The sequence below is a fragment of the Phocoena sinus genome, chromosome 19, assembly GCF_008692025.1.
Source record: "Phocoena sinus isolate mPhoSin1 chromosome 19, mPhoSin1.pri, whole genome shotgun sequence".
NCBI classification, from domain to species: domain Eukaryota; kingdom Metazoa; phylum Chordata; class Mammalia; order Artiodactyla; family Phocoenidae; genus Phocoena; species Phocoena sinus.
In genome coordinates this window covers 7200259-7223327 of record NC_045781.1, presented here as the reverse complement: position 1 = coordinate 7223327, position 23069 = coordinate 7200259, and the positions used below count along the sequence as shown (strand labels likewise).

Below are 23069 nucleotides of genomic sequence, written 5' to 3'. Positions count from 1 at the left end.
CAAGCTCGCTCTACACCTCTCTCTTATACAAGAAACTTATAACGTGACCTGTGCCAACTACTACCGATCTGTAATTTACAGCCACTTTTGGGAGAGACAATAAATGGGAAAACTACAACTCCCATGAGGCGAAGAGGCCAAGATGCCAGCGGAAGCTGACTCATTTTCCCCTGGCCCAACAGGGAGTTGTAGTTCTCTTTCAAAGTCTCCGTTCTTTCGCCTAAAAAGCAGGGTATGTGGCGTCAAAAGGTAGGGCTTCCAAGAAAGGAGGCTCGGCTTTCGAGAAAAGGCCAGCGACTTCGACAAGGGGCGGGGCCACTAGACAGGGGCCCGAAACCTGGAGCCATCGCGGACCAATCAGGCTGCTGAGAGCGGATCCTCTGCGGGGAAAGTGGGCGTGGCCTAGGGGGGAAACCGCAGAGAACACACCGGAGGTCCTAGCCCAGGAAAACGCCTTCTGCGGTGAAGGAGAGGTAAGGGGCTGGAGGGTCCTGGACTCTTGGGTCCTGGGGAGAAGGGAAGCGGGACACCAGAAGGCTGGAAAACTGAGTCTCTGAGAACACCAGTACCTCCAGATCCTGGGAAAAGAGGAGGCTGGGGCCCTGGACCTTTGGGCCTGGGGAAAGAGGGGGTCGAGATCCCGGAATCCTAGTCTAAGCGAAGAGGGTGCCGGAAGCCAGGACTCCTGGGTCCAGGGGAGAAGGCGGCTTGGGACAGACTTATTCCACCTCTCCGCCCCCACAGACCACGCCGCCATGCCTCCCGCTGGGCCCCGTGCAGCCCTCCTTCTCCTGTCACTTCTGCTGCTGCTGCGCGCTATTCTGACCGTGCCCCTGGAGCGGGGGGCGTCCAAGAAGGAGAATCCCGCGACCGAAAGCCCCGTGAGTGGCGTGCCCTGCTCGCCAGCCAGGTGTTTGCAGTGGTACTACAATTCCCGTGCCCCCGTGGCCCCTGGCTGGCTACGGATGCGGCTTGGAGTTTGCCTGCCATTCTTTGCCGTCCCAGGGCTTTGACGTGGTGAAAAACTTGGGGGCGGGTGTGTGTGTGAGAGAGAGAGATTTCTAAGCCCCTGACTTTGAGATATGGAAAATCAGGTCAGATTTTAGATGAAAAATCTGCATCACCCCCCCCCCGCCCCACCTAAACCTCTCTGCGCTTTTAAGACGCCTTCCCCTCGAGAAGGACTCAAATAAAAAACTACATTTCCCAGTAGCATCTTGAGCAGGTGGTGTTAGTTAACTGGGGTGTCCTCACATCATGGAGCTCATGGGAGTTGTTTAAATTATGATAGGGCACGGTAACTGCTCATTTATTCCAACTTGTGTTTATCGAACACTATGAAACCTTTGGTCTTAGGGAATTTGGAACTTGAAAAGATCCTCAACGCCAGTGCCCTGATTTGTGGCCCGAATCCTACAGCTCCCACTAGGAATGGACACACCACTGTCTCTGGAACAAATCATCCCATGCTCCTGTATGACAGGTCCCCACCCAGCAAGTGAGGCCTTTGCTCCATGAAATCTTTGCAGACACAGAAGGGCAGCTTGAGTCCCCTTGCCTTTCATTCATTCCACACATTTCTTGAGCATCTTCTAGGAGCCAGGCACAGTGCTAGAGCAAGCCCCCTGCCCTCACAGACCAGCTTAGTTTGCTGGGAAGACAATCAGCAGGTCCCTCTGAGAATGGACACCAGGGGTGATGGTCAGGGAGGAAGGAAGGGTCATTTGAGCTAAGATCTGAAGTGCAGGGAAGAATATTCCAGGCAAAAGGAAAAGCCTGGGCAAAGGCTGCGTGGTGGAGGAGAGCACAGTGAGTAGAAGGACTTACAGGAGGCCAGTGTGGCTGAAACAGAGTGAGTGAGGGGGAGATTAGGTCAGAGAAGGAAAAGGGGGAGATCCCACGGGGCCTTGTGGGCCATGGTGGAGACTTCCTTTATTCTGAGGCTACTAGAGTGTTATAGATGTCGATAACAACAATCATAATAACGTTGACAGCTCTTACTAAGTGCCGAGTTAAATATTTAAAGATATTAACTGCTCTAATCCTCACAACAGTCCCTATGAGGTGGATACTCACTAGCCTTACTTTACAGGTGCAGAAACTGAGGCACAGAGACGTTAAGTAACTTGCCCAAGGACTAAGATTGCCAGACTTAGCAAATAAAGACACAGGACACTCAGTTAAAATTGAGTGGGTTTCAGATAAACAACGAATAACCATTAGTATAATATACTGAAAGTTATTCATTGTTTTATCTGAAATTTAAATTTAACTAGGCATCCTAGCAGTCCGAACAAGGTCACATAGCTAGTAATTGGCAGATTTGGGATTCCAGCCCACTGTGTTTGGCTGAATGATGGCCCCGAAAGATGTCCATGCCCTAATCCCCAGAACCTGTGAATATATGGCAAAAGAGTGTTTGCAGGTATGATTGAGTTAGGTGGAGAAATTATCCTGGCTTATCCAGGTGAGCCCAATGTAATCACAAGGGTTCCATATAAGAGCCAGACAAGAAAGTCAGGGTCAGAAGCGATGTGATGATGTAAGCAGAGGTCAGAGTGATGCAAGGCCACAAGCCCAGGAGTGTAGGCAGCCTCTACAAGCTGGAAAAGGCAAGAAAGCAGATTGTTCCCTAAAGTCTCCAACATAAGCTCAGCTCTGCTGAACCATCTTGGACTTCTGACCTCCAGAACTCTAAGAGAATAAATTTTCATTACTCTAAGCCACTTAAGTTTGTGATACTTTGTTACAGCAGCAATAGATTAGTACATCCACAGTGCCATAGCTGGGTGATCGGCTCCCATTTATCACCCATGGTGTGTTCCTCAGCAAATGTAATGATAGCGGGCTTCCCTGGTGGTGCAGTGGTTGAGAGTCCTCCTGCCGATGCAGTGGACACGGGTTCGTGCCCCGGTCCGGGAAGATCCCATGTGCCGCGGAGCGGCTGGGCCCGTGAGCCATGGCCGCTGAGCCTGCGCGTCGGGAGCCTGTGCTCCGCAACGGGAGAGGCCACAACAGTGAGAGGCCCGCGTACCGCAAAAAAAAAAAAAAAAAAAAAAATGTAATAATAGCTATAGTAGACTGAGTATCTTCTAAAGCCTTACCGTGGTGCCAGGCTTTTTTTTTTTTTTTTTTTTTTTTTTTGGTGCCAGGCTTTTTATCTCTTACTTTTCACCACAGCTCTGAGAGGTAAGAAATTTATTGCCTATTGTACAAATGGAAGAGTGAGGCCCAGGAAGAGGAAAGTACCAGCCAGCTACACATGGCAGGGCTAGGACCAGGAGCCCAGGGATTTTCGTCTGTCTTGTTCACTTGCTGTGCCCCATAGAACAGTGCCTGGCACATGGTAGGGGCGCGCTGCATGCTTGTTGGATGAATGAATGTATGTTTCACTGCTTTCCAACAAATACCAGTGTGTCCACTCTATGGGCAGTGTTGAGCTGGGTGTTTACCCTTGTGATTTTAATTTCATCTCCACTACAGACAGACCTGGGAAGAAGTAAGAGCTGTGGCCCGGAGGATCAGGCAATTTGCCTGGGGTGACAGAGCAACCAGGGTCTGCTGGCTCTAGAGCCTTTATCCCATGCGGCAGGCCTCCCGTTCAGGGTTGGGGGCTGATCTCTGGGCCCCTCAGCAGGTGCCCAGGGGAGCAGAGCCTGGGTCCTACCTGCAGGGAAGAACCAGAGAGGGACAAGGGCTGAGGCTACTATGTTCATTCTTGTTGCCTTAGGACACAGGCCTGTACTACCACCGGTACCTCCAGGAAGTCATCAACGTGCTGGAGACGGACGGGCACTTCCGGGAAAAGCTGCAGGCCGCCAATGCTGAGGACATCAAGGTGCGGCTGGGTGCGAGCACACTGGGAGGGCATGCATGCTCAGAGGGCAGAATTCCGGAACGAACCAGGTTCCCTAAAGGGGAACCTTCCAGCCATCACAAAACTGAGACTCGGGAGAATTCACTTCTCGGGGTCACATAGCTGGGAAGGGATCTGGGGAAGACAGAATGTGTGGTTAAGTGTGGATGTGGATGGTACCTGCCTCCCAGTATCAGCTCTACCAGCTGTGTGGCCTCCCTTCACTGTGCCTCAGTTTCCCCATCTGTAAAATGGGGTAATAATAGAACCTGCATCATAGGCCTGTCCGAGGTAAAACGTGTAAAAGGCCTGGATGTGCACGGTGGCCATTCTCAGTAAGCGCTATCTGAGGGCTGGTTCTGTGAGTTCTCACCACAGTGCTCTTTACACAGGAAGAATTCAAAACACGGGAGATGCTGTCATCACTCACATCATCTCTAACTCTCATGTTACATCTCTAGAGGGGCTGTGATTCTCCTCATTTTACAGAGGTGGACACTGAGGCCCTAGTAGCAGGGTTTGTCCTTCCTGGAGGCCTGGGTCTCAATCCCTGGACTGACTGAGCCTGGAGCCCACATCCCACCCCATCCCCCAAGCAGTGTTCCTCGGAAAGGATGCTGACACACACACACACACACACACGCACACGCCATGAGGAGACAACACTGCCTGCCACCACCCCACCCCACCTAGATTCCCCTCCCCGTTCAGGTGCATGTTGGAACATCCCACCTGGGGGATCCACCCCGAGTTCTCCAAACACCTTGGGCCAGAGGAGGCCCCAGGGCCTGGGACTGATGGGGGTAGGGCAGCCCCGCTCTCCCCAAAACCTCCCAGCATTCCTTGGGCTCTTGTCCATCCCCATCCACCTGGCCCCGGACAATGGACGGGCATAACTAGAGACTGCTGAGCCCAGCCCATCCCACTGCCCAGCTGAGGAAACGGAGGCCCTATAGGCCACCCAGCTTGTCCAAGGTCATACAAGTGGGAAATGACATCAGAAACAGTGGCCCCGTAGGCAGGCAGGTTCTGGAGTGGGACAGTGGCAGGTTCCAATCCCAGCTCCACCTCATGCTCTTCTGCGCAAGTGGTCACACCCCTCTGTGCCTTGGTTTCCTTCTCAGAAAACGGGGAGGCTCACGCAGCACTTTCTGTTGCGGGGAGATGGGGGTGGGGTTGTGTGAATCAGCGATAATCCCCACTTTGAGGCTTTGGTCCAGCCTGTCATCAGCCTTCAGTAAATGTCACTTGTCCTTGTTACTGGTGGTGATAATCTCAGCCCCATTTTTGAGGTCCAGAGTAGGGAAACAGTGTGCTGGGGTCACGCAGTGCAGTGGTGCCAGGACTGGGATTTGAACCCAGGCCCCAGGACTCTCACTCTGGGGAGACATGACGCCACCTGTGTCACCAGGCTGGAAGCTGGCCTCCTGTCCTCACTGTCTGAGGAACCTTGGGCCAGGGGCTTCTCCTCCTGAGCCTCAGTTTGTTCATCTATAAAATGGGGTCGTGGGCAGGATTAGAGGACGGACTCAGTGAGTCCAGTGCAGGACTTGACTCATCGTAGGTGCCTGACTGGTTGAGGTTAACATGACTGGCACTGCGGTCCCTTTGTCCTGCTGCCTCTGCAAAGGCCACGCCCCCTGCAGGCTGGAGAGACCCAAACGAGTGGCTGAGAAAGCCATCTGAGACAGTGCAGGGTGCTGGGGTGGCTGGAGGAGGGACCCAGTCTGTCTGACAGTGAGAGAAAGCTTCTGGGGAATGGATTCTCCCGAGTGAGGTTTGAATTCTGAGTGGGAGTGTCTGGTATAAAAGTTGAAACGGGGGGGAGGGGGGAAGGGCGAGGTCTCAACAGTAGAACTGTGTGTACCAGTGAAGCATTCTGGTACCTTCAGCTGTCTGCTGCTGGCTCCTTATAACTGACATAAAGACAGAGGGATGGGGCTGGAGCGGGGACGGCAGGGAGGGAGGGGTAGGCATGGGCAGATGCAGGATCTTCAGTGTTAGGCCCAGGGATTCGGTCCTGTGGGCATTGGGGAGCCACGGGGGTGGGGGACTGTGAGAAAGAGAGGGGTGGGGTCAGCACAATTGAGAAACAGACATAATCCAAAGTGATGATAGAGGTAACTCAGAGAAGGCACCCTGCTCAGCACGTGTGTGTGAGAGAGAGAGAGAGAGAGAGAGAGAGAGAGTGAGTGTGTGTGTATATGTGATGGCGTCAAGGGGGTTGGGGATTCTTCCAAGGGAGGTGCCGTCTGCTTTGAGTTTATTTTGCTTGTTTGTTTTAACTTTATTGAGGTACAGTTGGTTCACAATGTTGTGTTAATTTCTTCTGTACAGCAAGATGACTCAGTTATACATATCTGTATTCTTTTTCATATTCTTTTCCATTGTGGTTCATCACAGGACATTGAATAGAGTTCCCTGTGCTCTACGGTACGCTTTGAGTTTTGAAGGACTGTAAGGACGTGGTTAGGCTTGGAAAGCAGTGACAGGGAGGATCCCAGGCAGAGGGACCAGCATGTGTAAAGGCCTAGAAGTGGGAAAGAGACGTGAGCCATGAGTGTGATCTGATGAGTGACGGGAAATAAGAAGGGCCTCCAGTGCCAGGCTGAGGGGCTGGAATCTTGTCTCGGGGCCTCTGGGGAACCCCAGGAGGCATCAGAAAGCTCTTAGAAGGCTCCAGAGAGGGCAGCCTGATTTGTGTCCCCTCTCTCCCGGGCAGAGCGGGAAGCTGAGCCGGGAGCTGGACTTCGTCAGCCACCATGTCCGCACCAAACTGGATGAACTCAAGCGGCAGGAGGTGTCAAGGCTGCGGATGCTGCTCAAGGCCAAGATGGACGCCCAGCAGGAGCCCAGTAAGCAGGCCAGTGGGGTGGGCAGGGCCGGGGGGGTGGGTGGAGCTGGCGATGTTGGGGGTCATGGGGCAGCCTCCCTCCCCGGCCTCCAGGTGATTTTGGCAGGTGGAGCCAACTGGGGCGTCATTCTCTCCACCCCTGTAAAATCTGCATGGAAGATTGATCGAGTTTTCTTCCTAGCACAAGCTACTATCAACATTACTCGGGAGATGTTAGTAATTTTAGTTGCTTGGGTGGTTTTTGATGTGTTTTTAATTTTTATTTTAACAAATCAGGGTCATTTAAAATTTTGATGTCACTTCAGACTTACAGAAAAGTTGCAAGAATATTACCGAAAGCTCTCAAATACCCTTAGCCCAGATTCTGTAATTGTTAACATTTGCTCCATTTATCTGTAGTTCACATTTGTGAGTTCCTTGCAGACACCGTATTCCTTTATGCCTAAATATTTCAGTGTGATTTTTCTTAGAACAACAATGTTCTCCTACAATACTATAGTACAGTGATCAAAGTCAGGAAGTTCAACAGGTTACACTGTACTTTTCATTGCTTACTTATTCTTTCTCTCCCCCACTAGAATGATTCTAATTTCCTGGTATTTATATGTGAGGCTATATTTTATAGTCTAATTGTATGGCTAAAAAAGAAAAACAAAGAAAGAAAAGAAAGAAAAATGTACCTGGAAGAGGGAGATTTGAGTGGATTTAAATTTCCAAGATCCCGCCTTATTTCTAACATTCCTAGATACAGTTTCTTGGAGCATGTGTCTGGACCATGCTATTTCTTTTAAATGACTTTATTGAGATATGATTCGTATACCAAACAATTTACCCATTTGAAGTATACAGTTCAGTGATTAGTATAGTCACAGGTATGTGCAACCATCATCAATTTTAGAACACCTTTATCACTCCAAAAAGAATCACTAGACCATGTATCTATCACCCCTCTATTCCCCCCTGCACCCCTGGCAACCTACTTTCTGTCTGTATAAATTTGCCTGTTATGGACATTTTGTATAGATGGAATCATACGATAAGTGATCTTTTGTGTCTGGCTTCTTCTAGTGTAATATTTTCAAGGTTCATCCACACTGTAGCATGCATCACTGCTTTATTCCTTTTTAGGGCCAAGTAATATTCCCTTGTCTGGATCTACCATATTTAGTTTGTCCATTCATCCATTGATGGATATGTGTTGTTTGCATCCATTGGCTACAACGAACCATGCTGTTTTACTCATTGTAGCTTTGTGGGATATTCTGGTACTCCTGGGGCACCTTTTGGCTTGTCACTAAGTGTAAGAACAATCCCATTTTACTGAGATTTACCTCCAGCTTCTTCTTTCATCTCCTGACCCCCTTGAGGCTCCTGTGTTACAGATGGGCACCCTGAACGTTGGTAGATGGTGTTAAGGGTCAGTAAGAGAGCTGAGCTTTGTTTTCATTCCTATCTGATGCCTCTTATCCATTGATCAAATATGTCTTGAGTTCTACTCTGTGCCAGGCACTGAGCAGGGTGCTGGGGCTCTAAGGTGACCAGACGGGCATGGTCTCCGGCCTCCTTCTGCATAACCATCCATGCCTTCTCTGTCTTGCTGTTTTAATTACTACAGTTTCGGAGTCTGACTTGATCTCTGGTAAACTGGATGTTCCCTGGTCATGAATGAGAAAAAATCCCTCCCATCAGTTGGTTGCTTATTACATCCCATACGCTAAGCTACGAACTTCAACTTTTGTCCCTTCAACAACTCAGGAATCTCCAGAATCTGATTACTTCTCTCCACGTCCATTGCTGTTACTGGGTCCCACTTGGATCAGCGCAGTCTCCTCCTCCCTGGGCACCCTGCCGCCGCCCTTGCTTTTCCCACTATTTCCCGTAGAACAGCCGTTCTTAACAGAATCCTGTTAATATCTGGATTCATTTCCTGTGGCCACTGTAACAAATCAGCAACAACTTAGTGGCTTAAAACAACACACATTTATTCTCTTTACCTTTTGGAGATCAGAAATCCAAAATCAGTTTCACTGGGCCAAAATCAAGGTGTCAGCAGGGCTCTGTTAGTTCTGGAGGTGCTGGGGGGGAATCTGTTTCCTTGCCTTTTCCAGCTTCCAAAGCTTCATTCCTAGGCTGGGAACCTCTTCAAATCCAGCAGCGTAGCGTTTTTCTCCAGTCATCACATGGCATTCTTCTGTAGTCAGATCTCCTGCTGCTTTCCCTCTTACAAGGATTACATTTAGCCCCCTTCTCCAGTTAATCCAGGATCATCTCCCCATCTCAATATCCTTAATTTGATCACATCTGCAAAGTCCCTTTTGCCCCATGAGATCACATATTCATAGGTTCCAGGGATTCAGATGTGGACATCTTGGTGGGGAGGCCTTTTATTCAGCCTATCACAGCACCCAGTTCAAATCCTGTCCCTCCTGTGCTCAGAACCAGCCATGGCTCCCCAGTGCCCTCAGGATCAAGTCCACACTCCTTGCTAGTTGGAGGCCAAGCTGAGTCCTGCCACGCCCCTCCTAGCCCCTCCCTTCACATGTGTGCCCTCTCACCCGACCCTCTGGCATCAGCATTTTTAGTACGGAGGGTAACACATCTTTCTCACCTTGGGACTTTTGCCTGTGACATTCTTTCTCGGGGCTCTTGGCATGGCCAGTGGAGCTTTGGTCTCAGCCCAGATCGCCCAGGACACCTCCCTCGTCCTGCCCTGACCGTCCTGCGTGAAGAGTCCTCCATTTGTTTGAGTCCTTTGTGGTCGTGTGTTTGTCCCTTACTCACCTGTTCTCCATCTTGACCGGGTGCTCCAGGGGACAGATGCCGTCACCATCTGTTTCCTGCTGTGTCCACAGTGCTAGGCACAGGGTCGGGCCCAGAGTATGGCTCAACACGTATCTGTGGCATGAATAATGAATTATGAGACTTGATCTGTGCCTGTCTCCTGGGTCTGTCCCTCCTCTGGGCTCACCCAGGCCCAGAGCTGCCGCCACTACAGCCTGAGTCACCTGGATTCCAGCTGCCTGTGTGTGTGCCTTTCACCCCCACCAGCCCAGGAGCCACTGGAGGTGCAGGCCCTGGTCTGATTCACATGGGGGCCCCCAGGAGGCCTCTCAAGATGTGTGTCCAGTGGATGAGTGGGTGCCAAGTGTGTCCTGGTCTCTCCCTCTCTGCCGGGAAACTCTCATACAAGGAGGCTGCATTACTTTGCTAGGACTTCTGTAACAAAGTACTACAGACCGGGTGGCTTAAACAATAGGCATTGATTGTCTCACAGTTCTGGAAGCCAGAAGTCAAAAATCAGGGTGTGAGCAGCTGGTGGTTCCTTCCGAGGGCTGTGCGGGAGAATCTGTTCTGGGTCTTTCTCTTTGATTTGGAGATGGCCACTCCCCGCCCCCCCCCCCCGCCCCCGCCATGTCTACTCACATTGTCTTCCCTCTGTGTGTGTCTCTGTGTCCAAATTTTCTCTTTTTATAAGGACTCCTGTCATATGGGATTAGGGTTCATCCTCATGACCTCATTTTAACTTGATCACCTCTGTAAAACCCCGCTTTTCAAATAAGGTCATATTCTGAGATACTGGGGGCTATCATCCTCCCTGTGAATTTGGGGGCACGCAGTTCAACCCATAACAGAATTAAGTGTCATGTGCTCTGGAACCCAACTAATCCTCACTCTGCCTCTTCCTAGATGGTGACCTAGATGTCACTTCCCCTCTCTGGGCCTCAGTTTTCACATCCATAAAATGGGATAATCACAGAACCTATGTGAGATTTTTGTGAAAAGTAAATGCATTAATATATTTAATATATTTAGAGCAGGGCCTGGCACATAGTACATGTTTGATACATGTTGGTTATCATCATGGTTATTATTATTTTCAGCATCAGACTCAGTTGTGGCATCACCTCGTCCAGGAAGCCCTCCCTGATTGCTCCAGGCTCATTCAAGCCATCCTCTGTGGGCTTCTCCTGTGCCCTCTGTGATCTCCTTTAGAGCACATCCAGCCCAGGATAGTTTTTGTTTGTTTGATTTTTGTTTGTTTTTTTGCTGTGCTATGTGGCTTGTGGGATCTTAGTTTCCCAACCAGGGATCGAACAGGGCCCCCGGCAGTGGAAGCGCTGAGTCCTAACCACTGGACTTCCAGGGAATTCCCGCAGGATAGGGATTTTGAAAGAAAGAACGTTCCATGAGTTGTTCACCCCACCACCACCCCGTCTTCCCTCTCATCCAGATGTACAGTTGGATCACCTGAGCCTCCTGAAGCAGTTTGAACACCTGGACCCTCAGAATCAGCACACATTCGAGGCCCGGGACCTGGAGCTGCTGATCCAGACAGTAGGTGGAGGGGGACCTGGGGGCAGAGGACTGAGGGAAGCTTTGTAGAGGGGGAGAAGGGAGCAGAGGCTGGGATGTGAGCCCACTCACCCCTGCCTGGTGTTCTCTGAGGCTAGTGGCTGCAGAAGGGCTGGTCGTGCCTAAAAACCTTCCCCAGATTCTCTACAGGAAAGCGGAGTTGTGTGCGTGTGTGTCGGGGTCGGGGGGTTGGCTCCACTCACATCTGGATTCAAATCCCTCTCCTATGACTGGGGGCAGGAATTCTCTCTGTGTCCTTGCTGTAGGCAGAATAATGGCCCCTCAAAAGACGTCACATGCTGTCTGCGGAACCTCTGGCTCTGTGACCTGATGTGGCAAAACAGACTTCGCAGTTGTGATTAAGCTGAGGAGCTTGCGATGGGGGTGATGAGCCTGGGTTATCCAGGTGGGCCCTAAGTGTCATCACAAGGGTCCTTGTAAGAGGGATGCAGGGAGTTCCCTGGTGGCCTAGTGGTTAGGATTCTGGGCTTTCACTGCCAAGGCCCAGGTTCAATCCCTGGTTGGGGAACTGAGATCCCGTAAGCCATGTGGTACGGCCAAAGAAATTAATAAATAACGTAACATAACATAAAATTTAAAAAGAGGGAAGCTGAGGGAGATCTGACTACAGTAGAGGGCGACAGTGTGACGACCAAAGCAAGGTGGCTGTGCTGCTGACTTTGAAGATGGTTGAAGGGGCCACAGGCACGTATGCAGCTCTAGAAACTGGAAAAGGCAAAGAAGGGCGTTCTCTCCTAGAGTCTCCGGAAGGAGCACGTCTCTGCCAACACTGTAATTGCAGCCCAGTGAAACTGATGTCAGACCCTGGCCTCCATGCTGTTAAGATGATGAGTGTGTGCTAAGCCACAAATAATAATTTGTTAGAGCAGCACAGGAACAAACGTGGTCTTCATGTGAGAAGTAGGACCTACAACCCTGCCTCGTGGGGAAGGCCAAGCTCGTGGCTGGGGAGTGGCACGGGATGCTCAGGTCTGCCCCTGCCTCTTCCCTGCTCACATCCCTTCTGTAGCTCCCCAGCACCCCCAGGACAGAACCTACCTCTCTCTACTTGAGCCTCAGCCTGCTTTTCTGGCTAACTGGAGCTCCATCTAGTGGCCATGAAGATCATAGCAGCCATTTGATCGAGTCCATGCCTGACCTTCGTCCCCGAGAGATGGTTCTGCCGCTTATTTCCAGAACATTCCAGAAACTGTCCGCTTTCCTGCAGCCGCTCTGTCATTCTCCTGGTCTCAACCCCAGAGATGGGCTCCTTGCTTCTGCCTTCCACACTCAACAGCAGGGTTTCTCAACTCGGCACTCTTGACACTTGGGGCTGGATAATTCTTTGCTCTGGGGGTTATTTGTGCATTGTGTGATGTTTAGCAGCATCCCTGGCCTCTACCCACTAGATTCCAGTAGACCTCCCCTAGTTGTGACAACCAACAATATCTTCAAACATTGACTGCTGTCCCCTGGGGACCGCAGTCACCCCAGGTTGAGAACCTCCGTCTGTTCCCCACACAACAGCTGTATTGGTTTTCTATTGCTGCCATATAACAAATTACCACAGACTCAGTGACTTAAGACAACAGAAAGCTATCCTCTTACAGTTCTGGAGGCCAGTAGTTGAAAATCGGTATCACTGGACCAAAACCAAGGTTTCCTTAGAGGCATCTGCTTCTTGCCTCTTCCAGCTTCTGGGGGTTGCCAGCATTCCTTGGCTTGTAGACACATCACTCCAGTCTCTGCCTCCACCATCACGTGGCATTCTCCCTGTGTCTCTCTGTGTCTTCTCTGTAGCCTTCTTGTAAAGACACTAGTCATTAGAATTAGGGGCCACCCTAATCCAGCAGGACCTCATCTTAACTAATTACATCTGCAAAGATCCTGTTTCCAAGTAAAGTCACATTCTGAGGTTCTGGGTGCACATGAATTCTGGGGGGACCCTATACAACCCAGTATAGTATTGTTATCACCATTTTCCAGAGGCAGAAACTGAGGCACAGAGAGAATGAGTAACTTGCCCAAGGTCACACAGCTAGCAGGATTTGTTCACATGGCAGAGCCTAGATTTGAACCCTGGGCAGAATAATTAGAGACCTCATGTTGTTTACCCCCTAGCTGTACTGCTTTCCATATTAAGTCACCTCATGTGCTGTTCCTTATTATTTATTCCTCCAAGATCTTGAGATTGTGGAGGACTTGAAAGAAGTGAGTTAAAGTTGCTATTGTGTAACCATCCTCGTCTTTTGACCGAAGAGAGGAGGCTATGTATTATGGGACAAAAGTGACGTCGGGACATAAGACCCAGCACACGTGGAAGTTGGGCCAGGTTCAGAGCCAAAGGCCTGGCATTCGGAGTTTGGAATTAGGGGCTGGGCATAGAAGTGAGGTGAGAGTGACCGTCTGCCTTTCCCCAGGCCACCCGGGACCTTGCCCAGTATGACGCAGCCCATCATGAAGAGTTCAAGCGCTACGAGATGCTCAAGGAACACGAAAGACGCCGTTATCTGGAGTCCCTGGGAGAGGAGCAGCGAAAGGAGGCAGAGAGGAAGCTGGAAGAGCAACAGCGCCGGCACCGAGAACACCCCAAAGTCAATGTGCCTGTAAGGACCCCCATTCATGCCTACCCCCCACAACCATGTCCAACTTTCCGAGCAACACAAGAAAGTAGCTGAAAAATTACAGCTCCCAGCAGACCTTGAGGCAAAAGGCCCCTTTTAATGTACCCAGCTACCTCCAGGGGCTGCTGGGAGTTGTAGTTTTATTGCTTGAGGGGAATGACATTTGAGGGATGGGGGTAAAGGGTTCTCTAGCTTTATCCTATGGGACCCAGACCTCTTGCTCATGAGCCCCCGGCTCTCCCTTCCACAGGGCAGCCAAGCCCAGTTGAAGGAGGTGTGGGAGGAACTGGATGGATTGGACCCCAACAGGTTTAACCCCAAGACCTTCTTCATACTGCATGGTAAGGAGGGAGTCCCAAGACCCAGGCTAACGCTGAGGCTCTGACCTTTCTGGGGCCTGAATGCTAAGAAGGGGTCTCCCTAACTCACGGGGCTTAGGGAGGCCAAAGAGGTCTGAGTCCCTCTCCCCTGGTGGTCTAGAAGGCCCTGTCCCTCCCTGTTGTTGGGAATAGGGTCTTCCATGGAAGAGCTCGTCCTTTTTTCCGGGATACACCAGGCCTCTGAGTTCTAAGGACTGACTGGTGTCCGTAACTGAGCAAACCAGGCTTGTCTAGGCCTGGGCCCCCCTCCCATGGGAGCCCAGAAGCCCCGGTCGCTTCTGGGGACTCTATCGCTAAGCAGGGGCTGCTCCCTAGTAACCAGGCCTCCAGGGACCCGGGAAGCCCCTTCTCCATGGTGATTCAGGGACATGGTCCCCTTCATTTTCTTCCTGTCTGGAAACATCACCTCTATGTCCAGCCTCTAATTCCAATCTCCAAACGCCAGGCGTTTTGCTCTGCATCTGGATCTTACGTCCTGATGTCACTACTTTTTTTTTTTGCACCGTGCGGCTTGCGGGAGCTTAGCTCCCCGACCAGGGACCGAACCGGGGCCCTTGGCAGTGAAAGTGCGGAGTCCTAACCGCTGGATCACCAGGGAATTCCCCTGATACCACTTTTTGCCAGGCCCCCTCAGGTGTGCCCAGGAACCCGAACCAAATTCTATAGCCTGTCACCAGAGCTTAGCAGGGTCTGATTCATTCATTCAGCAAATGTTTACGAAGAGACCTCTAAAGACCAAGCTTCACGGAGACCCTGTGTGTACAGCTGTGAACAAAAGAAAGTCCCCCTGGCATCACAGAACCAGTGATCAGGCAAACAGATAGTTCTGTAGTTCAGTGAATCTAAGTGACCATTGGAACATAAGATGAACACTTGAACACTTGAATTTTACATAAACTGCCCATTAAACTAACACATCATCGATGATAAGATGTCTCCCAATTTTATGGATGATAAAATATGGGGAGAAAAAAAGTGCATCTTAGAATCAGTGAAGTAGGTTCTATAGTAGATGATCAGGTAGTCACATTACCATGGAAAGGAGGACAGTGGGATTAAAGGTCTAGAATGATGATTTTAGATAGCCTGGCCTGGAAAGATTTGTGCTAGACCAGCACTGTCCAATAGAACTTCCTATGCTGATGGAAGTGTTCTGCAGCTGTGTTGTCCAATACAGCAGCCACCAGCCCCATTTGGCTTTATTTTCTTTTTCTTTTTTGGCTGTACAGCATGGCATGTGGGATCTTAGTTCCCTGACCAGGGATCGAACCTGTGCCCCCTGCAGTGGAAGCGCGGAGTCCTAACCAGTGGACCACCAGGGAAGTCCCTGTTTTTTTTTTTTTAAACGAATGAGGCAATTTATTAACCCAGCATCATTTGTTCTTTCATTTTAATTAATTTTTATTGGAGTATAGTTGATTTACAGTGTTGTGTTAGTTTCTGCTATACAGCAAAGTGAATCAGTTATGCATATACATATATCCAATCTTTTTTAGATTTTTTTCCCGTATAGGTCATTATAGAGTATTGAGTAGAGTTCCCTGTGCTATACAGTAGGTTCTTATTAGTTCCCATGTGGCTATTATTATTAATTAAGCACTTGAAATGTGGGTTTTACAACTAAGAAATTGAATTTTAATCAACCAAAAATTTTTAATTTATTAAATTTATTTATTTGGGGCTGCATTGGGTCTTCGTTGCTGCGTGCGGGCTTTCTCTGGTTGTGGTGAACGGGGGCTACTCTTCATTGTGGTGCGCGGGCTTCTCACAGCGGTGGCTTCTCTTGTTGCGGAGCACGGGCTCTAGACGTGTGGGCTTCAGTAGTTGTGGCACGCGGGCTCAGTAGTTGTGGCACACGGGCTTAGTTGCTCCGCAGCATGTGGGATCTTCCCAGACCAGGGCTCGAACCCATGTCCCCTGCATTGGCAGGCAGATTCTTAATGGCTGTACCACCAGGGAAGCCCCTGATCAATCAAATTTTTAAAAATTTGTAATTGTGGTAAAATACACTTGACATAAAATCTACCATCTTAGCCATTTTTAAGTGTACATATCAATAGTGTTAAGCATACATTATTGTGCAGGAGTCTTTTCATCCTTACAAAACGGAAACTCTGTATTAATCAGGAGCTCCCCACGACCCCTCCCACATCCCCTCGTAACTTCTGTTCTCTTTTGTCTGTGAATTTGACTCTTCTAGCTACCTCATATAAGTGGAATTGTAGAGTATTTGTCTTTTTTATGACTGGCTTATTTCACTTAGCATAATGTCAAGAAAATGAATCTTTCCTTGTATTTGATTGTTACTCATTTAAATTTCATTTGCCCCATGTGGCTAGTGGCCGCTGGATTGGACAGCACCGCTCAAGAGAGATGACGTTTGAACCAAGACCTCAGTGAAGTGAGGGGGTGAGCCTCGAAGATATTTGTCTAGATGGGGGGCATAGCAAGCGCACGCAGGGAGAATGAACTTGGTGGGTTTCCAAGGTCACTGGAGCCGAACGCTTGAAGAGAAGAATGATAAGAAAGGGAATTCCTGGGGGGCGTGGGATGAATTGGGAGATTGGGATTGACATCTATACACTATTGATACTATGTATAAAATAGGTAACTAGTGAGAACCTACTGTACAGCACAGGGAACTCTACTCAGTGCTCTGTGGTGACCTAAATGGGAAGAAAATCCAAAAAAGAGGGGATATATGTATACGTATAGCTGGCTCGCTTTGCTGTACAGTAGAAACTAACACAATAGTGTAAAGCAACTATACTCCAAAAAAAAAAAAACTCATAGATAAAAATTACTGGGCTTCCCTAGTGGCGCAGTGGTTAAGAGTCTGCCTGCCAATGCAGGGGACACAGGTTTGAGCCCTGGTCCGGGAAGATCCCACATGCCGCGGAGCAACTAAGCCCGTGCGCCACAACTACTGAGCCTGTGCTCTAGAGCCCGTGAGCCACAACTACTGAAGCCCGCGCGCCTACAGCCCGTGCTCCGCAACAAGAGAAGCCACGCACCGCAACAAAGAGTAGCCCCTGCTCGCCACAACTAGAGAAAGCCCGTGCACAGCAACGAAGACCCAACGCAGCCAAAAATAAATAAATACTTTTTTTAAAAAAAATTACCAATTTAACCATTGTTAAGTGTAAAAAAAAAGGAATTTCCTGGCGGTCCAGTGGTTAGCACTCTGCGCTTTCACTGCCGAGGGCGCGGGTTCAATCTGTGCTCAGGGAACTAAGATCCCACAAACGCAGCCAAAAACAAAAAAGAAGAATGATAAAGACTGCTAGGGAGGTAACAGCCACCCTAAGGGTAAGGAATTTGGATTTTATTCTGTCTTGGGTGAGACACAGCAAAAGGATTTTGAGCAGAGGAACTGACCCCATCTGCTTTAAGGGTTGGCAGGATCCATCTAGATGCTGTGTTGAGGACAGGCTGTAGGGGCCAGGGCCAAAGCCAGGACGCTAGTTAGGATGCCTGAGATGCTGGTGACTGGACCATGGAAGTAGGGAAGAGTGGTCATATTCTGGATTTGTCTTGAAGGTCAAGCTGGTAGGACTTGACGATGGACTTGATGAGGATTGTAATGGAACAAGAGAGTCAAGGGTGACTCCGAGGCATTTGGCCTGAGCAACTGGAAGGATGGAGAGAGAAGGGCAAGCATGTTTGTCAGGGAAGGTTGGGAACTGGGTCTGTCCATGTCAAGCTAGAGATGTCTATTAGACATTTATGTGGAGACGGAGAGTAGGCAGTTGGGTATTCAGGTGTGGAGGCAGCTTGCGGATGGCATTAAAGATGAGGGACTGGAGGAACCCATCTAAGGAAGTCTTGCCAGTAGAACTGTTTCTGTAATGATGTTCTCTGCTGCCCAGTATGGCGGCCACCAGCCATATGTGGCTACTGAGTGCTTGCCATGTAGCAAGTAGGACTGATAAACTGAAATTTTAATTTTATTTAAACAGCCCATGTGGTTAGTGGCAACCATATTGGACACATCTGAATATTTGATAGGGAAGAAGTCATTGTCTGCTGTCCCCTACACCACCCGTAGAGGTCAGGAAGAGGACAGGGCCAGTGAAGGAAAATAAGGGCAGCTGGAGAGGAGAGGGTGATGTTCTGAGAGCCAAAGGCAGAAAGTCAAGTAAGGTGCAGGCTAAAGCTTAACCATTGGATTTGCAAGGTCAGGGTTCCTGGCCGCCTCGCTGGGACCAGTGTGGGTGCTGATCAGAGTGAGCAGAGGAGGCGAAGGCAGTGAGCAAGGTGCATGTGGCGGAGGATTCCGATTGGCAGGGAGAGGGTTCTTTGGTGATCAGAGTCAGCCCTGGGCTGGTTCTCTGGGAGACGTCCCTGACACCCCTGTATCCTGGGCAAAGGGCTGATCCTGTGCCCAGGTCACTGGGAGCTAGAGATCAAGTCATTCTGCATGGCAATGGGCCCAAGAATGGTCCCAGTGGAGTCTCAGGACCCTGGTAGGGAAAGGGCTGTCTTAGCAACGGGCCAATGGGGCACTGAAGCCTGAAGGCCACCATCCTACTGTCGGAGACCCGTTGTTACCTATCCGCTGAGAACAGACCTCGCATCAGCCCAGAATTCCTTCTCCAACAGGTCACTTAGGAACTTGACCCACTCCGTCTTCAGTCCCCCAAGACACCCTGTTGTCTCTTCCTCAGATATCAACAGTGATGGTGTCCTGGATGAGCAGGAGCTGGAGGCCCTCTTCACCAAGGAGGTGAGTATCTTGGAAGCCATGGGCGCAGAGGATGCCCAGGTCAGCAACGTGTCCCCTCGGGATCCTAGTAGTCCCCTCAGGTCCCCCTGGATGTGCGTTCGGGGGAAAACTACAACTCCCAGCAGCCCCTGAGGCAAAAAGAGGCTGCCAGGAGTGGCAGGGTGTCCCAAGGACTGATGGGAGTTGAAGTTGTCTGTGTGTGTTAAGAGGTTGGGTAGCCTGGGAAGGAGCTTGCCCTGGACCTCTCAGTACATCCTGCTTTTTGCTTGACCCTGCAGCTGGAGAAGGTGTATGACCCCAAGAATGAAGAAGATGACATGCGGGAGATGGAGGAGGAGCGGCTGCGCATGCGGGAGCACGTGATGAAGAATGTGAGAGGAGGGCCCCGGGCCATGGGTGAGGGCGGGGGTAGGGGTGGAGGGAGGTACAGCTCTGTTGCTTACCCTTACCTGGCTCCCCAGGTGGACACCAACCAGGACCGCCTCGTGACCCTGGAGGAGTTCCTTGTATCCACGCAGAGGAAGGAGTTCGGGGACACTGGGGAGGGCTGGGAGGTGAGGACACGGAAGATACTCTGGATCCTGACTGTGTCTCTCTCTCCCAGACCTAACCCTTCTTTCGGGGTCTCTGGCCACTTCTCTTTCTCTCTGGGTCTCTGACCTCCAAGCCCCCCAGTTCTCTGTCCCCCCAACCTCCTGGGTCATTGTCTCCCCCTCTCTGGGTCCCTGTTCTCCCACTGCTCCACTCTGGGTCTTTATCTCCCTTCCCACCTCCCACTCAGGTCTCTCCATCCACACGCATGGCCGAGGCCTCCCAGCCTTCCCTGAACCTCCTCCATTAGCGGGGCCAGGGCTAGAGCCCCCCTGCTGATGGCCCCTGTCCTCACCCCGGCAGACAGTGGAGATGCACCCTGCCTACACGGAGGACGAGCTGAGGCGCTTTGAGGAGGAGCTGGCTGCCCGGGAGGCAGAGCTCAATGCCAAGGCCCAGCGCCTCAGCCAGGAAACTGAGGCTCTGGGTCGCTCCCAGGGCCGCCTGGAGGCCCAGAAGAGAGAGCTGCAGCAGGTGACTGGCCAGGGAAGGGGGTCCATCCTCTGAGCCCCTGGCGGCCCTTGTCCTAGTGTGTCCAGAAGTGCGGAAGGCTTACAGCCACCGTGTTAATCACTGGTAGATCTTTGGGTAGCAGCTGCCATCTTGAGTAAGGGCAGACGTTGTCCCCATCCCTGGCTGCTCTGTGGCTGCCATGTTGGATAAGGGCAGTGAGGTTGTAAGCAGGAGAGAGGGGAAAGGCCGAGGAGGGAGGAGGAGGCTTCCCTGTCCCAAGGTGTGACCCAAGCCATGACCAGGGAGGGAGAACTGGATCTTTAACTAGTATTAAGCCCAACTCTCAATGAGGGAGAAAAATTGAGGCCCATGGAGAAGGGACTGGTCCATGACCACTTAGCAGGTTGCCATGGAGACTCAACATCATACCCTCTTGCCTCTGTGATCTCCCCCACCCCCTGCAGGCCGTTCTGCAAATGGAACAGAGGAAACAGCAGCAGCAAGTCCACAACAACCCAGCACCCGGCCCTGAGGGACAGCTCAAGTTCCACCCAGACACAGGTGCTGGCCCCTGGGCCCAGGGGGCAGGGAAGGAGCTGGGGGCCCAGACTCCTGGGTCTGAGGGAGGAGGGGCTGGTACATCTAGTGCTACCGTTTTCTTCCTCCATTTCCAGATGATGCACCTGTCCCAGCTCCAGCTGGTGACCAGAAGGATGTGGATCCTTCAGAAAAGAAAGTTCCAGAACAGACCCCCAAGCTGCCCCAGCTGGAGTCACAGCACCTGTGATCCTTCTGGGACCCCGGGTTCCTACTGAAGCTGATGGGAGGGGGATGAGGTGTCACAATCAACCTTCTTTGGGGGCCTGGCAACACCTGTGGCCTGCTAGGTGGGGTGGGATGCGGGGACAGGATGGCACTTTCCATATTGCTGCCCAAGCCATGTATCTGCTGCCTCAGCTTCCACAGCCTTCCAGTCTGTGGTCCCTTCTTTCTGTCCCCCTCCGAGGGACCTGCCTTCGCTTGTCCAGTCAAGTGCTCACTGGCTCAGCCTACCTTAGGGAAGCCCCCTCCCTCCCAAAATGGTCTGCTCCATGCCTGCCTTTCTAGTTGCTTTGGCCTCAATGCCCAGGTTGTGGCCACTCTGGAATCCTGCATCCCCACAGCTACTGGAATCCTGCCTGCTGCTCTGGGCCCAGCTTCAGTTGGTTTATGGGGCTTGGGTGGTCCCTTAAGACCTTTCTCTACCTTTTGTGGGACCAGTGATGCCTCAAAAACAGTGTCTCCCCCACGGCTGGGTGTGAGGGCCAGAAGAGTCCTCAGCATAGCTGATCACCTCTCATACCAGGAGCCCTGACGTCTTGGCCCCTAGCCCCTTCCCCACACAACCCCAGAAGGGTCACAGAGCTGACTCCACCCCAGGATCAGGTTCCAGCCCCTCAGCCTTTCTGGCCTTATCTCACATGGCTCCCTGCCCTGCTCTGTACTCTGGTTCCAACCAAATACACTTCCTGGAACAAATCCATGCGTCTGTTTCTTTGTAAATCCTTTTCCTTCTGAAACTTCAGCCATGCTTCACCTGCCAAAGTCCTCCTCGTTCTTTAAGAATCAATTCAAGCATCATTTCTGAGAGGCTCTGTCCTGGCATCTTTGTCCTCTCCTGATGGGTCCGCTGCCTACGCACACACGCACCTTCAGTAGGATCCCTTCAGCCACAAGGACAGAAAACCCAAACCTAGGCTTAAACAATAAAGAAAAATGTATTATTGCCCAAAACAAGAAGTCCCAAGATAGGGTGACTCCAAAGCCTTCAGGGAACCAGGTTCTCCCATCTCCTAGCCCTGCTGTGGGAGGTGGTGGGGGGGGGGGGCTGTACTCCTCTTGTCCCAAAGTGGCTGCAGCTGCTCTGGATGTCACACCTGTCCGCACTAACAGCTGACAAAGGAAATTGGCAGAGGCTACAAATCAGAGCCTCTTCCCACCCCCCCCAGAGCCTGTTTACCAACATGTCACTGGGCATGAGACAGGTCTAGTTTAGTGTCCAAAGAGAGGAAGAAATGTGAAGGAGGCCCCAGTGATAAAAAATTATCTGGGATGCTCATTAACAATACATATTCCCAGACCCTGGAATGTCCAAGGAAGTTTCCTGGGAAGGTACATGTGCCACGCCCGCCCTTCTCCCCTGCTGAACTTCAACAAAAATGACCTTTGCAAACAGCCACAGCCTCTCTGCTTCTCTTGGAAAACTGGGAGCTGGGCCTTAGTGACCCAATCTGGAAAATGGGCATAAAATGGTAGCAGCTTTCTAGCATCCTTTGAAGGATCTGAAAATAATAATACACATGAGTGGCATAGCTTCTGGGCTGAAATTTGAGGTTAGCAAGTAATAGGTGTTATTGCTATTGAATGGACATGTCTATACAACTTATGTCTCTGGGAGCCTGTCCTTGACTCCCATATCGAAGGAAACCCATTCTAGTCACCCAGGATGCTTTTTACATTTTTTTTTTTTTTTTTTTTGCGGTACGCGGGCCTCTCACTGTTGTGGCCTCTCCCGTTGCGGAGCACAGGCTCCAGATGTGCAGGCTCAGCGGCCATGGCTCACGGGCCCAGCCGCTCCACGGCATGTGGGATCTTCCCGGACCGGGGCACGAACCCGTGTCCCCCTGCATTGGCAGGCGGACTCTCAACCACTGCGCCACAGAGATCTTGGCAGTGGTGGTTTGATGGGAGCTGGAGGGAGCCCACCATCCAAGGGGTCACTAGAGCATAAATCGGGAGGAAGGATGTGCGGGGGCGGGCGGTCAGGATCACATTTCCCACAAGCTCCTGGAGCAGACGTGTGTGAGCAAATCCACAGTTTGCCTGCCTCAGCCTGTGTGACCTTGGGCAGGGAACAGTATATGGGTAGGAGGTGTCCCTAACTGCACCCTCCCTTAGCCTCTCTCTGCCTTTGTCTCCTCATCAGTAAAGGGGAGATACCACACTATCCACCCTCCGGTGAGGAGTAAATGGGATGGTATACAACAGGCCCTAGCACACAGCAGGTTCTCTATAGATGTTAGCTGATTGGCCCTTCACTTTGAGGTCAGGCCTCCAGAAGCTCCAGGCCTCCATTAAGGTATAGAGAGTCATTTCAACAGGAACGTTCACAAGTGTTTCAGTGGCCTTATTGGCAAAGCCCGGGTCATATGCCCCTCTGTGTGGAAGGGGTAGGAGATCATTCCAACCCAAA

General features: G+C 51.0%; 1 protein-coding gene across 2 annotated transcripts; it reads left to right on the top strand.

Annotated features, from left to right (window-relative positions):
* The first annotated feature begins 251 nt into the window (after positions 1–251).
* NUCB1 (nucleobindin 1) lies at positions 252–21355 on the top strand. Of its 2 annotated transcripts, XM_032613998.1 has the most exons (13): positions 252–473; positions 745–881; positions 3731–3838; positions 6579–6711; positions 10942–11045; positions 13484–13669; positions 13938–14028; positions 18735–18793; positions 19072–19164; positions 19255–19347; positions 19688–19858; positions 20302–20398; positions 20512–21355. In XM_032613998.1, the coding sequence occupies exons 2-13, from the start codon at positions 756–758 to the stop codon at positions 20622–20624; spliced, it is 1374 nt and encodes a 457-aa protein (XP_032469889.1). In that variant the 5' UTR covers positions 252–473; positions 745–755; the 3' UTR covers positions 20625–21355. The 2 variants fall into 2 exon arrangements, with proteins under 2 accessions (XP_032469889.1, XP_032469890.1); XM_032613999.1 differs by having other exon boundaries at positions 453–881.
* The last annotated feature ends 1714 nt before the right edge of the window (positions 21356–23069 follow it).

What these genes read in the sequence shown, in the direction of transcription:
- NUCB1 (XM_032613998.1), top strand. Translation starts at nt 756, where the DNA reads ATGCCTCCCGCTGGGCCCCGTGCAGCCCTCCTTCTCCTGTCACTTCTG. An exon ending in CCAATGCTGAGGACATCAAG is followed by an intron (nt 3,839 to 6,578) that starts GTGCGGCTGGGT and finishes TCTCCCGGGCAG; the next exon opens with AGCGGGAAGCTGAGCCGGGA. An exon ending in ACACTGGGGAGGGCTGGGAG is followed by an intron (nt 19,348 to 19,687) that starts GTGAGGACACGG and finishes TCACCCCGGCAG; the next exon opens with ACAGTGGAGATGCACCCTGC.